This window comes from Crotalus tigris, unplaced genomic scaffold, assembly GCF_016545835.1.
Source record: "Crotalus tigris isolate CLP2741 ecotype Arizona unplaced genomic scaffold, ASM1654583v1 scf7180000017685.4511686, whole genome shotgun sequence".
NCBI classification, from domain to species: Eukaryota; Metazoa; Chordata; class Lepidosauria; order Squamata; family Viperidae; genus Crotalus; species Crotalus tigris.
In genome coordinates, this window is record NW_024096565.1 from 1,561,650 (window position 1) to 1,580,000 (window position 18,351).

Genomic DNA, 18,351 nt, shown 5'->3' on the forward strand with positions numbered 1-18,351 from the left:
AGAGTCAAAGGATTACTGTACTCTTAAATTTTTACAGCTCCAGTTCTTTTAAAATATTTAAGCTTGCAGTCCTAAACAAGATTAAACACTGTATGAGTTATCCCTGGCTAAGGATACATAGAATTGCATTGTGCATGTGGCAATTTTAATAGTATTTTGCAAAGCATAACAAAATAATTAAAAAGTAGAACCATCAACTACAAGGAAACTTACTCTCTGGTAATCATTTTCAGTAATATACATTATCATGTAAATAAATTCCATTGAAAACAAACTAGCACTTTTTCAAAGATACTGCTAAAGGTCACAGCAACATTCTAGCATTTACTGCACAATTGGGTGAGAGGAAAAATTTCCTCTAGTCTACATATAGATAGATTTATTTGTGCAAAACTAAAATATTCAACTGCTGGAAAAGCAAAAAACAACAACCCTGGAATGAGTCTAAATGACCCTACCACAACTTGGAAAATGAACTACTTCTTCAATGCAAATCGTCTCAAGAAAAGCTTCTGCACACAAAGTGTGAGGAACTGGTTACAGCATTGTTTATTGAGTTTTACTTGATTCCTCCTGACAACCATTTGAACAATGACTATTGGGAAATGTCTCTCAAATTGTCAACAACAATAGCAAAGGCTCAGTGCTTTTATTCTCAGTTAATACTGATTCCCCCCCTCCCCTTTTTTTTAAAGAAAGAGAAAATATTTCTTCCTGAAGAGATTAGAGGTTCTCTTATAAAAGACACCTGCAAACAAAACAAACGACAAAAGATCTTTATTATATTCAATAATAGGGATCTATTGTACAAACCTGGGCTTCTCCAGACACAAATAAACCAGAAGCCCTTCACAATTCAACTAAAATACTTCAGCTAAATCAATGCAGTCCACAATTAAGAGAGGGAAATTTTTAAGGAGGGAGTATATAAACTGAAAGCTGGTAACATCCCATACATCATTTCAGAAGTATGGTTACAAAGGAGCCGATTTAAGAATTATTATGTTTTTCACTGACAAAAATATCAGGGACAAAACTGTGAAGAAATTCAGCCTTGTCAGAGCCTTCTTTAGGTGGTTGGGCTAGTTATGTAAAACAGTTACTGATCAGTCTACATTTTTTTAAATGCTACCTGAAAGGGACTGCTCACTAGCATTAAATCTGGAGGGTTTTTAGTTACCTTACTTCAGATAAATAAAAAATAAGGATTTTGTGCTAGAAAAGGGAACACAGAATTCATTTTTGATCTCTTAAACTAGGAGAGTCACTTGGTCCTTAGGCTGATGTAGTAAACTGACTAAAATTAATAGGATTAAAATTAGTCTGACTCTAACTGTTCAAGGTGCACTGGATCATTAAATCAAGTACACATCAAGAAAAGTCCATTCATCTGAAGACAAAACAAATCCTTGCATTGTATCTTAGAGCAGTGGTTCTCAACCTGTGGGTCGGGACCCCATTTGGGGTCGAACGACCATTTCACGGGGGTCGCCAAACAATGCAGTCCGCCATTTTTCCCCCTTTTCCTTAGCTGTGTTACTCCCTTTTATTCTATTGGCTTTTGAAAGCCAATAGAATAGACTCTCTTGAATAGAGTCTAATTCTATTGGCTTTCAAAAGCCAATAGGAATTGTCCAGGCTGTCTCTGCCCTGCTGAGCCTGCCAAAAGTCCCATTCTGCAAACGGTGCTGCACCAGTTGAGTAGTCCTCGACTTACGACCGGTTGAGTAGTCCTCGACTTATGACCGGTTGGGGTCGCGGCATTAAAAAGGTTGAGAACCACTGTCTTAGAGTATAAAATGCAGAACTGCTAACAGTAGGAACGAGAGACATAAAAATTCAGGGCTTTGTACTTTGTACCATGCTCCTTTGCTAAGCATAATGTTTTTTTAGAATTGTTGCATCGTTTTCCTAGACTGTAAATTTTGGAGGAGATACCAATATGAAATAAAGTAAATTATGCCCAACAAGCATTCATATGATTAAAGAGATCAATTTGCCTACAGATCAAGGCCTGTGCTTTCATATCTGAAGAAGCCCCATATCGGAAATGAAATAAAATGGCCAAGATCCTATCTGGTCATTTGCTACAAAGGGCTGATTTTCTTGTATGTTTCAATATGTGAGTTTTAGAGTTCAACATACTGTGTTATGACCATTCAAAAATAAAAAAGCTTATAAAGCAGATTTCCACAAAGGAATACTTTTCTAAAATCTGTTGGACTGCAGCTTTAAAGATCAAAGCTAAAACCCTCAGAAAATGTTGGGCTTTCCCCTCTCTTCTGTTATTGTAGACACAAGACTAATTTTCTTTAAAAACAAGGAAAAGAACAGAAGTTAAGTCTTAACAGATTGCTGGTAATGGCCAAGAATATATAACTATTCAATGCACAGACAATTTAATCTGTCTTCTGAATCTATTGCTAGATTAGATAAGTACCAACTAACTTTGGAAATAAATGTGGTAATGGAATAAGTGTTAATCTTACCAATGCAGCTCTGCAACTATGCTCACTATCAATATGGCCTACCCTTCAGATAAATATAAACATATAGGTAACACAGTCTGGCTACATGGTAATATCTAGATGTCACTAGTAAACTCTTCATTGAGTTCACTTAATTCCTGATAAGAATATGTCCATGTTTGTGTTGTTATGAAAATTGCAGCTTTCAGGATTGATTTCCTATTCAAGTGTAATTAAATTCAAACCTACTTAGATTTTTGAGCTCAAGCACTAGGCTGTTATCACCAGCTGAGGGCTTAAGAACTACGAGGGTCTCCCAAACAAGACCATATTATAAGTGGGGAAGTAAATTCCTATGTTGGGCTTCCTACATAGTCTCCAGAAAAGACATTTGAGACTCTCCTGAAGCCCAGATATTTTGCCACAAATTAATCCATTACTACTTCCCTGATTTATACTTAAGACAACCTTTTTGTATTTATAATATTTCTTTCTTTTGTTTCCATTGAAGCTATTATTTTCAGCCCTATTATTACTAATCTCTTCTTTGTAAATAACCACACCTATTTCAATCCCAAACAGCTAAAGTAAACATTGGCTTCTTTGAGGAAGTACATGCATAATTAGGTTAATCAGTGCTATCTTTTCATGTGAGCTGATTGTTCCTTTACTGTGGATATGTTTCATAATACTGCAGAAAGCTTGCCAAATGTCTCAAAGGCAAACTAGGCACAACTTACCAGGCATTAAACTACTACATACTGAAACCTTGACATAATGGTAAACTGTTAAGAGCCACTCCCACCAGCCACTTATTACTCATTTCTTCTCCCCAGTCACTACCACTTGTTTCACAGTTTTGGACTACACCCTTCTCAAACAAGTACTTTCACTAAACTCATTATACACACACACACAAACACAAGTGTCATCAAGACCTAGAATACCTCAAGCCCAGTTTTATAAAAGTCCATTCTTAGATTACCTGTACAAAGTCCAAGAATGTTAATGGCAATAAGTCATCCAAATGGCCAATATCTTTGGAGAAACGGTTTAGGATTCTTCCTATAAGAAAACAACAAAACTGAGGGTTATTTGATAAAAAAATGGAAAAAAAAGTGTCTTTCAACCTTTAAAAAATGAGAATGGAGAAAATAAATGTGGACCTCGGTCTGAATGTGTTTGCTTGGAAATACATCTAAGAGTATTTGTTCCTCTGAGAAAGATGTCTTCAAGACTAAAGACTTATAGAAGTTCCAGTCAAATAACAATTGTTATATTAGCCACTTCCAATTGCTTCAAAATAAGCAGGATACACATGCAATACATACATTTCAAGCTCAAACTAATTTAAATCTGTGCAGAATAATACATTTTGTTCAATGGTCTAAATAATTAATTTTTATAGTAACCAAAATTTTAGGATGATCATGAAGTAAGAAAATAAATTATATACCTACTTTCTTTTTTAGCAGTGATAGACCTTTTAGTAAGTCTGAAGATACTTATATTGTATAGGTGGCTAAACTGTAAGGTATGCCGCTCTAACAGCTACAGGTATTTTTGAAATCATTTTTAATAGTTTGATTAATGAAAATAAGTTCCAGGAATGAATAGATATCCAACCATACAAGTCTAGCTCAAGTAAACTAATGGACATGGAGTAACATAATATCAGTGAATGAAACACAGATTTCTTCTTTCCTACATGAATAACATTTCTGATGAAATTAAAAGCTACAATCCTATTTTTAATTGCTTAGAAATATTCCTTTAAAAAATTTATGACAAAGTGGAACTTTGGAGAAGCATGTTAACATTTTGCAGTTAACATTTTGCAAAGCTGTGCAGATCTCTCAAAAAACTGACCAGTTAATACCAAACTTTATCTACATGGGTGACAAGCTCCCCCTCATGTGATCTGATCAAGCAGAGGTTAGACAACCATCTGGTCTAGGAAGCTTTAATCTGGATTCCTGATGAGTAGGAATTCCCAGTTCAACCCGAGCATGGGGTTGAATTCAATGACCTAGATGGCCCTTTCCAATTGGACCTATACCAGGGAAATGCTCAGAGAACATACTACTACATCAAAATTATTATGACATAACAAGAAGACATCAAAAGAGCACTTGTGACTGTGTTAACAGTTTCCCCCATCAGTGACATTTGCTGTGCACATTTGAAATGATTTTTTTCAAGTTGGAGAGATTTGTGTTGTCAGAAAACTCCACCATTTCAAATGTTTGAGTGAACTGGTGGTGCCTCAAAGCTACAGGAAGATCTTCATTTTTTTTCTTCAATGATGAATGATATAACTCACTCTGATGGAGCTAACCAACCTCTGTGAGATTTATACAAGGACAGGACTGGTCCAAAACAGTGTTAATGTTTAATTAAGTATTTACACAACTGATTGTTGTTATCATTCTGAATTGAATGAAAGGAAGTCATTATGCTGACTTGTAGCATATTAGATGACAGTGAGAACAATTAATCAGTGGAACAGCTTGTCTTCAGAAGTTGTGAATGCTCCAACACTGGAAGTTTTTAAGAAGAGATTGGACAACCATTTATCTGAAATGGTATAGAGTTGGACTAGAAGACCTCAAAGGACTAGAAGACCTCAAAGGTCCCTTCCAACCCTATTATTATTGTTCTTGTTACTTTGTTTATGAAATGTTGGTTGCTTGTTCCTTCAGATTCCCTTTACGTATCAGTAGAACATTCAAAGAATCTGAAAGGTGACACAATATTGTTCACCTGAATAAATAATAATTATGAATGGACACAATATTGTGGAAAGTTTGGGAGAAGAGGTTACGTTCAGGACATTTTTCAGAGAAAGTACCTACAGCACAATGTCAGGTAACTGATTGCAATGGAATATGTACACTTGCCACAAAGACATCCCAAAAAGATACAAAAGACACTAAAAAAATCTTAGTACATTCTTTCAAATTTAGAACAGCTATTCTAATTAATTCCAGATCTGATGAATTATTTAAATTGCAAAACCTAAATGGAGAATACGAATTCCATGCCTTGAATTTCTTGACAAGAAATTCAAATTCAAATGTGAAAATCAATCAGTTAAAAACAATTTAGACAACAAACCAAGACAACTAATTTAATGTCTCTTTAAGTTGCATGATAAAGAGTACACTCCAAAAGGCAAAACTGGACAAAGAAAAAACCACTACCATTTAAATTTCATTGAATTAGATTTATATTTACATTTATTCAAATTAAGGATATATAACAAAATGAATGCATTATTTGTATCTTACATTTACAGCCTTCCTTTTCTGATACAGTTAATATAATTAGAATCTATGTTTAATTTTTCTATTTTCATTTTTTTGTGTGTTTTGTTAAAAATGACAATTCCTCATCTTTAGCAGAGGTTGTAGGGCCACATAGATGATAAACCAGTCATATAGTGGGAAGATTTTTCCCTGTGACTCAAATGTTGTACCCTCTAAATCAGGGGTCCCCATCCCCTGGTCTGTGGACCAGTACTGGGCCATGGCATGCCAGCAACCGGGCCACACAAACAAACAAAGTCCTATCCATGGGATGCAGGCAGCATACAAAAACACACCCTCCGGTCCACGGAAAAACCTCTCTACGTGTAACTGGTCCCTGATGCCCAAAACGTTGAGGACCTCTGTTCTAGATGTAGGGATTACAACAAGAAGAATTCCTAGCCATCCTATTTGGAAATTCCAGTTCTGCAATTTCTGTTTGTGTGGTAAATAAATGCCAACATTTCTACTACTTAGAAGAAGCTATTATCATCTAATAGCAAATATTATAGTATGGCAGGTTATAAGCTGATTACTCTTCATATTAGCCTGAGGTTTTTATTTCTCATAATTTAAAAAAAAAAACTTTTTCAAATATATGAACTTGTTAACTTCTGCTAATGTTTGCTGGCATGCATAAAACTTAAACTGAGTCAGTTTAGGCATAAACTCCACAGCAGATGATAATAATGATGATCGTCATAATCTTGAATTAATCCACTCCAACAAAAGGCCTCTTTATTGAAAATTATGGGCTGTCATATATAACCTGTCACATACATATTTGTTTCTTGAGACATATGGAAAAACTGTATGTGAACCACAAGCAGGCCTGTGGAATATGAGGCCTGGTAGTGGACCAAGGCTTGCTGGCCACCGGGCCACGGGACAGGCTGGCTAGTGTGCGCACGTGTGCGCCTACACCCCCTCACTTGCACTAGCACCATGGGGCACAAAAACAGGACGCTGTACTACAGGGCATAAAAACAGGATGCCACTGTGCCTCGGGGTGTGAAAATGGGATGTCGACATGCCCTGCGAAAAATGGGCATGACACATTGCGGAGTGCAAAAACCGGATGACAATGTGCTGCAAGGCACAAAAATGGATGATGATGCCCCGTGGGGTATGGAAATGGGCCACTGCCACACCATGGGGTGCAAAAACAGGGCACCACCACATCATGGGGCACACAAACGGGCCACTACCACACTGCAAGGCGCAAAAATGGCCACTGCACTGCAGGGTGCAGAAACAAGGCGCTGTGCCATGCAAGAACAGGGCAGGGCTACTGAGTATCATGTGGGCACTAGCCTCATCCCATTTGCGGCACATGCGTGCTCACAGCCCCATGCGTATACATACACATGTAAAATGCTTTCCCCTCCCTTTTCCTCCAGTCCGCCAAACAACAACACTTGGTGACTTCTGGAATATGGGATAAATGTCCATAAAGCAAAGCATGTCAGGTCCTATTTCATTCTCTTTCAAAGAGGATGGGATTTTTTTCCTTTACAAATTTATTAGTCCCTCCATAAACTTTTCTCTTTTTTTAACAATATTTTATTATTATTTTATAATCACAAATCCTTAATATTTTATCAGCAACATGTTGTCTGGGTTCCAATATTTAGCTTACTAATACATATTAAACTCCTTTCTCTTTACCTCATTTTTTTAGCCATTGGTAAAATGTATCCCATGTTCTAAAGTATTCTGAATCTTCTTTCTGTTTCATTTTCAGTGTAAGTCTGTCCATTTCTGCATAGTCCAAGATTTTCTTAATTATCTCTTCATCTTTCCAAAGTTGAGCAAATACAATTCTCGCTGCAGTTAGTAGTTTTTCTTCCATCTTTAAACTTAACGTATATTTTATGCAGTTTCCTAATCAATTTTTCATCTGATGTCAATAGTATCTGGTCAAATTCTGTTTGTTCTTTATAAAACCCAGATGTTTTAGCATCTTTTTCATATCTCGTTTGAATTTGCAGGTGTGGCCACCATGATAGATCAATGCCCTGTTCTTCCAATTCTTGTCTAGATTTTGGTTTCTCTTCAATATTCAAAATGTCTTTATAAGTCACAATTTTCTCATAGTTAATTAAGTTTGGGTGAACAAACGCTTCCATTGTTGAAAGCCATCCAGGTATTTTCATGTAAATTTTCGCTTTTACCTTTTCACATTCTAGAAGTGTATTTCTTATATAGTGGTTTTGAAAGTATCTATTTTATTCTTTCCATACCATAGGAAGACATGCCATCCAAGTTGTAGGTCATGCCCCTCTAGGTATACTAATCTTTTATGTCTAAGTGTTATCTATTCTTTTAACCATGTTAATACAGATGCTTGATAATATAAAGCCCAATCTGGCAGCCCGAATCCTCCATTTTCTTTCGCTTCTTGTAGCATTTTCAATCTTAATTCTGGCTTTTAACCTTGCCAAATAAATTTCAAGATAAGTGTATTTAATTCATCAAAGAATTTTCCCCCAGTTTTATAGGTATTGTTTGAAATAAAAAGAGTAATCTTGGTAAAATATTCATCTTCACTGTTGCTATTCTCCCTAGCATTGAAAGTTGTAGATTTTTCCATTTTTCCAAGTCTAGTTTTATTTGTTTTAATAATTTTACATAGTTGTCTTCTTTTATTGTTGCACATCTTGCTGTTAAGTATATCCCCAAGTATTTAACTTTCTTAATTATTTGAAGATCTGTTTCTTCTGACAATTGATTTTGTTGTTTATCTCTAAGGTGTTTGATTATCACTTTGGTCTTTTCTCTATTTATTTTCAGTCCTGCCACTTCTCCAAACTCTTCTATCTATTTCAAAAGTCTGAAGCTTGTCTCAAGTGGCTCTTCTAATATAAAAATCAAGTTATCCGCAAATGCTTGTAGTTTATATTTTTCATCTTTTATCTCCATTCCTTTAATTTCTAGGTCTTGCCTAATATTTCTATTCAATACTTCCAGTGTTAATATGAATAATAATGGGGATAATGGACATCCTTGTCTTGTGCTTTTAATATTAAAATTTTCTGTAAAAATCTCCATTTATGATTAATTTAGTTATTTGTCTATGATAAATTGTTTTAATTATATTTATAAAGTTTTCTCCAAAGTCCATTTTGTTTAGTTGTTGAATCATAAATTGCCAATTTACGTTATCAAAACTCTTCCATGCATCTAGAAATATTAGCACCAGGGTGCATTTCATAGTATTCCAAAGTATCTAAAATCATTCTTAAATTATTTTTTATTTGTCTCTTAGGTAAAAATCCATTTTGGTCTGTATGTATAAATTCAATCAAAAATCTCTTTAATTTTTCTGCTATTATTGAAGCAAAAATTTTATAGCCCATGTTTAATAAAGATCTTCTTCTTGTGCCATATCCGTTATCAGACGTTGGCGATCATGTTGGTGATCCTGTTTTTATCAGCAGCCACGCGAAAAAGTGCTGCTGAGTTTTGTCCAAACCAGTCCCTTAGATTTTGAAGCCAATAGAGATATTGGTCTATAACTCTTTATCTGTGTCAAATCTGAATCTTCTTTGGGTATTAAAGTAATGTTGGCTTCTATCCAAGTATTTGGTATTTTAGCCTCTAAAAGTACCTCATTACATAGTTCTTTCATTAATGGGCTTAATGTATCTTGTAGGCATTTATAAAACTCTGCAGGTAACCCATCTGGACCTGGGGTCTTATCATTTTTTTGCCTTTTTAAAATCTCTGTTACCTCTATCTTTGATTATTTTTTTCATTTAACATGTTTTGGGTGTTCCCTGAAATTTTTGGTAAATCAGCTTTTTTAATGTATTGCTTTATTTTTTCTTGAGAAGTTTCTTCTGTGTCATAAAGTGTCTCACAAAATTCTTTTTTTTTTAATTATGTCATTTTGAAATTGTAAATTGCCTTTTGAATCTTGCAATTTATTTATCAGTTTTTTCTCTTTCTTTTTTCAATTTGTATGCTAACCACCTACCTGGTTTATTAGCATTTTCAAAAAAGTTTTGTTTTGCCCTTTTAATTTGTTGGGCCATTTTTTTCAGCCTCTGCTAAGTTTGTGTTTTATTATTTCCATTTGCTTTTTAAGAGTTTTCTTTTGTGGATATCTTTGTAGTTCTGATTCCAATTTTATAAATTCCTCCTTTAACTTGGTTTGTTGTTGCTTTTTTTCTTTATTCTTTTTCGCCATGTAAGTTATAGCCAAACCTCTAAAGTATGCTTTAGCTGGATTTTTTTCCTTTACAAATTTATTAGTCCCTCCATAAACTTTTCAAAGCTTGCAATAAATACAGGTTATGAGATAAATACTGAAAAACCTCTTTTTTGGCTCTCTAAGCCGAACTAGGATGGTGTAAAATAACATCTAAAGTTATGAGAACTGTTAATGAGTGCCAGAATAATATAATTTTGCTTCAGAGCCAAGTGAGTATCAAGCCTAGCCAATAGCTGTACTAATCATTCCAAAAGGAAGATTATTTATATGCAATATTCCCATTTTAAAATGACTACTTAGTTCTCATGGGTAATCAAGTTGCTAATCAACTCCAACAAACTGTAGCTTTGATGTCGGGCTTGCATTACTTTTGTTAAGTAATGCAGTATTTTAAAAAGAATGTTTGCCAGAAATTCTAGTAGGGAAAAAGTAGTTTTGCTTTAAAAATCAAGGGAATGGGAATTATTCAGGCTAGAAAAATGATCCGTAAAAAAAATAAACAGCCCTTTTAATCTGACTAATTCACGTGTTAATTTTTGGAACAATGAGTAGAAGCATACGATTTGGAAAGAACTGGTACATGAACACAATTATAAATACAAATGTAGCAGGGATTCAATGATACATCATTCGGAAAGCTTCGCTCTAGAGCAGGATAACAATTTTGAAACTATTTTGCTTAACAAAACAAGCCTATCTTTTGTAAACATGCAGCAAATAATGAAAACTATACCAAGTTCTAAAGAAGTCCATATGCAGGCCAATGGCCTTTCTGGAATTACACCCTTAGCAGAGATGGATGTCCAAGGGGATACATTTATTCATTTCTTAAACATACTTGAATGTTTGCTGCAATTAAAAACAAGTATTGGTGGCTCACATAAAATATGTAATACAAATCCAGTATAATTTTTTTAAAAAAATACCACAATCTACAGTGGAAAATATTGGAACAGCACGTCAAATCAGAGGAGGGCTCTCAAAAGGTTCCATCTTTGGAAGCTTGCAAAAAACCAACAAAGAGTGAGTCAGCCTGACTTTACAGGGAACAAATTCCATAACAATCACATTACAACAAAAAAGCATAGTACAGCCATTCGTTTAGGGACCATTTAAAGTTACTGTACAACGGCTTTGAAAAAAGCAATTTATGACTGGTTTTCACACTTACGAGCATTAGAGCATCCCCCTGGTCACATGAACAAAATTTGGTTGCTTGGCAACCGACATGTATTTATGACAGTTGCACTGTCCCAGGGTCATGTGATCACCATTTGTAACCTTCCCACCTGGCTTCCGACAAGTAAAGTCAATAGGGAAAGCCAGATTCACTTAACAAACACATGATTCATTGAACAGCTGCAGTGATTAGCTTAAGAGGGAGGCAAAAATGATCATAAAATGGGGCACAATTTATTTAACAACTGTCCTACTTAGCAACAGAAATTCTGGGCTCCATTGTGATCTAACACAAGGACTACCTGTAGCAGCTTCTTAACTCAGGTGTTACCCATACAAATGTGAGACTTGCAGCAATTTCTAGAACTAATCAGAGGGGCCAAAATAGCTGGAAAAGGTGGTCCTGAAGGTGTCTAGTTGACAAGCCATGCAACCAATGTAATCCTTTGCAAAAACAATGTTATGTGCTCCCAATGACAGGAGCTTAAAAGTATGTGGGTTGTGGCATTTTGAAACTGTGATTTCTAAATATTCTTTAAAGGCAGCTCCAAGTCTTTATTTTATTTATTTTATTTATGAGACTTATATACCACTTTTAAGTGTAAGCACTCTCTAAGCAGTGTATACAGTAAGCAATGTATATATATATATATTCACATTGCCCCCAACAATCTGGGTCCTCATTTTACCTACCTCAGAAGGATGGAAGGCTGAGTCAACTTTGAGCCGGTGAGATTTGAACCACTGACCTGCTGAACACAGTCAGCTAAAGTGGCCTGCAGTACTGCACTCTAACTGCTGCGCCACCTCGGCTCAAGTAGATTAGTTTATAGTAGTAGCTGCCTAGATGGACTATAGCAGTGCTACTCAATCTTGACAAGATGTAGGGATTTCAATTCCCAGAATTCCCCAGCCAGCAAGGTTGAGGAATATTGATCTACAGAACACCACAAAGAGACCTTTGATGTTTAAATATATTACAATTTTGAAAAGCGTAATGCATCAAGAGAATGTTTATAATTCAATGGATTAAATTAAAATATATGAAATGGCCAACAACTTCTCCATTTTGCTATATCATTTCACTCAAAGATACATTTCATCTGTACCCCTCTACCTTATTAATATAATGTGACATATTAAAGAAAGTCAAAATCCTTTTGTTCAACCCAATCTACTCTACTGGTCCATGAAAAATGAAAAAAGGAAATCACATTAATCACTATGACTTTACTGTAAAGGATAAACAACACAGAGTTGAATTATCAGAAGAAGCTCTCTCAGGATCAAAAGTTTTCACATTTCACATTAGTACAGTTAACAGTTATGCATATGTAAAGAAAACATGCATTTCAAGGAGAGTGGATTGAGAAAATCTCTCCATTTTTATAATGGAAAATTATCATTAAAATACACATTTGCTATTGACAAAACAGGAGATGCATATTACTCTTTAAACTATAACATTTGACACAATTTGTGAACATTACAAAAAGAGCTCTAAAATCAGAAGAACTACGGTATATCCCATTACATTTCAGTGTGCTTAAACCCAGAATATATATCTTCCTAATACTTTTAGGGTATTTTCAAACTCTTGCTCCCCTTGTACAAAGAATGTTAGCTTTTACAAGGAATGTATTAATTCCAGAAATCTTAATACTATCACAGTAAATAATATGACTGGAATACACACACACACACACACACACACACACACACACACACAGAGGGAGAGACAGATTTAAGATTTCTTCCTAAGTAATTAAATACCTTTCCAATGTCCATTAGTCATAGTTAAATAAGGATCTGTCAGCAAAGTTCTGTGTACATATTTGGGACTATGCTACAGTCAAACACTTTGCCATATCTAAGTTAAACAATGATTCATTAAACCTCCCTCTCTATATAATAGTTAGTACAAACTTGAAGTGAAAGGATCTAAACCCTTTTGTTCTTCATAAAGGAGACAGTATGTGATATCCTTTTCTTACAAGCTCTGTAAATTGCTTTAATTGCTTGAATCAGAATGTGCTCAGGTGGTGCCACCACATCCATGCCTGGCTTTTGCAGCTGTCTGTTGACACTCGAAAGTGGATGTTCAAATCTTTCCTTCCAAATAGGAAGCACACATCACAATTGAATCATCTGCTTCAAAAAGTTCATTCACGCGTTCTCATCAAAGGACCCAATAAAAAGTATGGTACCATTCAACTCTTAAATACTAAAGTTTAGAAGCTGAGCAAAAGACCATTCAAATTATCAGTCTGAGGGGCTCATATGTGGTCCAACAAACTACACACATTTTTAACATCTTCTTCTTCCCTATGTCCAGTTTGTCACATCAGCATTTTCTGTAATATTAGAACCTGTTGGGAAACACCCAGCCAGGCAGGGGAGAAGCCTCAAGCACAGAAGTAGCCTCCAGTCTTTATGTAGGCACGGGAAATCCAGAACTGACCCCCACCTCTCAAGCTCCATACAGCCTTATCTATCTGTTCCCAAGCTGAGGCAAGCACTCTGAAAAGATTCCTGTATAATAGGCAGAATATAATAAAGTAGCAAGCATGGAAATGTATGGTCTGGTTGCTTGTGCCTCACAGAACCATATAGTATGGTTGGAATACTTTCTCTAAATTAATACAGAAAAGTGGGCTTTCCCTATCCAATTCAATTCAATAACATTAACAAAATCAACTCAGCTAGAACTTTCATTCAAGATAATAATGCGGCCCAGAGTCCCTATGGATAGCGAGATAGGCAGCATATAAATTTAATAAGAAAATAATAACCAACAAACCAAGGTTAATGAAATATATGAAACCATAGAGATCTTTACTTCCACCAACCTAATATTACATTACAATTTTTTTTTTGGCAAAACAAGTGTCACAATATATAACTAAACAGGTCTTTTTTTAATTTCTGAAAATAAAATAGAGCCCTCAAATTACTAAGCATCTTTTCTGAGTCTCTTGCTCTGCCCACAATCAAGCTGTGAGCTAATTTGCCTTTAATCTGATCCCTTGGTTGGTCTTCCAAGGTGTACCCACATACCACACCACATACTTACAATACAAAAGTATTGTATTTCCTTATTCTGGTGCTCCTGCCAAACTGGAATTCAAGTTCCCAGAATTCCCCCAGCCAAGTCAGCTACATGTAGACCAGAGATCCCCAGCTTGTGGGCTGCAACTGAGGTTTGCAATTGGGCAGTGGAAACAGCTGGTGAGCGTTTGCACACATGCATCACTTGCATGAACAAGGGGCAAGCACATGCACGTGTGCTCCATTTGCTTGAGCAGCAGTCATGTGTGCATGCTGCTCATGAAAATGGAGCTGTGTGTGTGTGTGCACGCTTGCCAGCCACTTGTGCAAACCATCCCCTCCCTCCCCCCCTTCGGTCCACAAAGCTGGCAACATTGGGGAACTCTGATCTAGATGATTCCAGATTAGAGGAGGTTGGTTGCAGAGGAATATTTAAACAGCTTTTTATAGTGTATATCCCTTCTTCTCTAAGAAAAACTGGTGTGTGGGGGGGGTACATCATTAAAATGTTTTTATTGCTACTTTAAGTATTTTCCAGTTTCAAGGCAATGACAAATAATTGAATTTGTCCATATCAATTACTGACAGAAAACACACCCCACAGCAATGCTAGTGAAGTTCAACGCAGTACAATCATAAAATCATCAAAACCATTAAAATTGGGTTTCAAGCAATAAAAGGAACCAAGTTTCATTTCTGAAAAAAAATAGAGAAAGCTAAAAATATGTATGTATGTATCTTGAACGCTGACAATTACTGATCTATTCTAGTTTCCATTCCATGTTCTTATAAATAAATGCTTATAGAGGCATCTTATCTTTTAAAAAATATGTTACTAACATTGCGTATGCAGTTATTACTGGCTACGCTACAAGGTTCCTCAAAATACAAATAAGAAAAATACATGCAAATTTTCTCTGCCCTCCTCAATATGTGCCAGAAGACAGAAAGTAACAAGAACATAATCACACTCCTGGCTTCTGTAAGTGGGCACCATGGTACTGAGCAGTTTCAGGACACAACAAACCCATGAGTAGTGTTTTTATATCCTCAATTAATTTACTATTTGAACAAGACTCTCAGTCAAACAAGAAGCTAGTCACAGGCTGGGAAAAGAAAGGTTTGAATGTTACATTATGAGGGAGAAATTTGTCCAAGAAAATTTACTTCAGTTTTTGCCCCATAGTTGGCTATAACAATAGTACTCCTGTTTTTTTAGATAGTAATTTATTAATATTTATTAATAATAAATATTAATATTTATCAATATTGATAATTACACTAGAAAGTTACTACAAACTAAAAAATAAAATAATAAAAGGTACAGAAAAGAAAAAAAAATAGAAAAATATGAATACAGTAAAGAAATAGAAAAGAAATAAATGACTTCCCTTTCCTCACAACTATAATTTTAGTAATTTATCACTTTCTCTTAAAACATCATAAATAATCTCTTCTTCCCATGTCTCATCTTTTATCTATAAACAAAGCTATAAAACTTCAGTTCTGATGTCCAAAATACGTCTCTTCACCCCAGAGAATAAAATTATAGTTTTATTTCAATCTCCTGTGCTTGCAATGGGCTGGCCTCCTAATAATTACTCCTCCTAATCAATTTCTCTATTGGTACTCAATGATCTTTTGCACAAACCATTCCTCCTTTATTATGGGAAATAGACACTACAAATGGAGTACAACTAATACAGCTCATTGGGCTTTGAGTCCTTTTGAATTTTAGCCAGTTGGTACTATCATCAAGCAAAAACTTGTTATTCAAAATCAACCTTGTCAATACAAATGAAACATTGGTTAAAAAGGAACAGAAATATTTTGTTAAAATTATTAATAGCTGAGGAAATTCCTCAGGAGACTATCCACTATTCCATTGTACAGATAGTGCTTGACTTACAGCCATTTGTTTAGTGACTGTTCAAAGTGACAACAGCACCAAAAAAAAGTGACTTATAACTATTTTTCACACTTACAACTGCTGCAGCATCCTTATAGTCATGTGATCAAAATTTGAACACTTGGCAACTGGCATGTATTTATAACAGTTGCGGTGTCCGGGGTCCTTTGATTACCTTTTGCAATCTTCTGAAAAGCAAAGTCAATGGGGAAGCCAGATTCACTTAACTGTCATCTTAGTAACTTACTACAGTGAATCACTTAACAATTGTGGCAAGAAAGGTCATAAAAATGAGGCAAAACTCATGTAACAGCGGTTTTGCTTAGCAACAGAAATTTGGGGCTCAATTGTGGTTGTAAATTGAGGACTAGCCTTTTTTTTTATTTGATTAGCAATCTCCAGAAGAAAGCAGAAGGTTATCATTGAGATTGTAGATTATATCTCAGTCAAAAACACAAAAAAAGGAATGAAACTTAAGCAAAATAATTATGTGTTTGTAGGTTAGAATAATGTCATTAACTCTTTTATGTGATTGAGGGACTTTCCCCCTTTTTTAGTACCGGTAGTAAAGTACCATACAAGACTTAGATGCTAATAACGGAAGCACCCATTTTTATTTTGCTTTATTTTGTAGGCTGCTTAGACAATTGTGGTTTATAAAGTAATTATTAGTATAACAAATAAGCAAGTCAGAATTGCTGTATCTGATATCAGACAGGCATGCACACTTAAAATGAGGCATAATGAACATCTGACAAGAAGGTTATTAAAACGGGAAGCCACTGAGGATGCGATTCTGCTGAACAAGCTGTCCCAGGACAGACCAAGAAGCTCAGGCAGAAAGGTACTCATTTGTCTTGAAAATAATGGTTGCCTGGGAAGAAAATGGGCTGAAGGTAGCACATACCTGAGACCTGTTGTGTCTCATGAAAAGAGATCTTACCTTTTTTTTTAGCCCAGCCAGTTCTCCCGATGTACCCCAAAAGCAGCTATCAAATTGCCAATGTACACAGAGGTGATATCCCGGCATCAAAAGGCCAAATTACATTTGATACACAACTGTAATCACACACTGCAGCTTAAATACTGTTCCCAGGGAAATCTAAGGCTTATGATACAGCAATCCTATTGAAGTTAAGCATGTTTTGGCTTGGCCATCCTTTGTTCCATAAGAGAAGGACAACAGAATATCAATGAAGAAGTGCATAAAATCACACAGGAATACACACAGGACTGCACTGACTGTCTCTCTAACTCAATTGATTGTATTCACTTGCTTAAAAAGCTGGCTTGCAAAGCAAAATGGAGGGAAGGGCATTCTTCTCTCTGTGAGGCCTCAAATATATTCTCAAACCAACACCTGGCTGAGGGAGAGACTGCTGAGATGCTCATGCAGAAACACTCACTCATCACATGACAAAAGATTTGGAGAAAGGACAAGGTCCTCCCTCTTCTTCATTCCTCCCCTCTGCTATTTTCTTCCAACAGAAACTATCAACAGGTTAAGTCGCACATCTAAATGTAATGAGATCCTCTGGCCCCAAGTCATTGCTTAAAAGTTATGATTTAAACACAAAATGATATTTGAGAGAATATGAGTATGGACAGGCAGCCACATTTGGAAGCACAAAGAAAGACATTGAGAATGAAGATATTCACACATGTGTGGAGAGAGAGGGGGGGAGGGGAGAGACTATCTGTCTGGTACAACCACGTCTGTCTTACAAAACTATCAGCCTCAGGCATCGAAACACTGATTTGCTTCATCTTCAATCCACTGCAGTTTTGTCATTATGAGATTTAATATTCTTTGTTGTCCTACCTAGAATACTCAGGGAAGCATACGAGTTTTTGATAAGGCCTTTTGATTATATTCCAGCTGTTTCCTAAGTCATTTGGCTTTCCTCCAAACAATTAGAATAATTTATTCTTTAAAAGGAAGTTTTACTATCAATCCTATTTCTGGGCTTATTCTGAGGAGAAAGGATGGAAGAAGAGACCCCTGGGTATGGATGATCAAAACCTCTTTTTTTGCTCTCTGAGGATTAACAGGGATGAGACTCTAGGCTCATAGAGTTCATAGGATCTAACAAACACTAATGTATCTTCCTCAGTGGAAATATAGATCATGATATTGTCAGGTTTATTCAGATAGCCATGAGTAAGTCCATGACTTACAATCATTCGTTTAATGGCTGTTTAAAGTTACAACAGCACTGAAAA

At 35.6% G+C, this 18,351-nt stretch overlaps 1 protein-coding gene across 2 annotated transcripts in view; it reads right to left on the reverse strand.

The window, feature by feature from the left end:
* Positions 1-18,351, reverse strand: part of ABCC4 (ATP binding cassette subfamily C member 4) — a 182,880-nt gene that overhangs the window by 71,614 nt on the left and 92,915 nt on the right. For both annotated transcript variants that reach the window (XM_039337655.1, XM_039337654.1), the window contains one exon: positions 3,454-3,533. In XM_039337655.1, the coding sequence (XP_039193589.1) occupies positions 3,454-3,533 (80 nt within the window). The remainder of the gene's footprint in view (positions 1-3,453; positions 3,534-18,351) is intronic.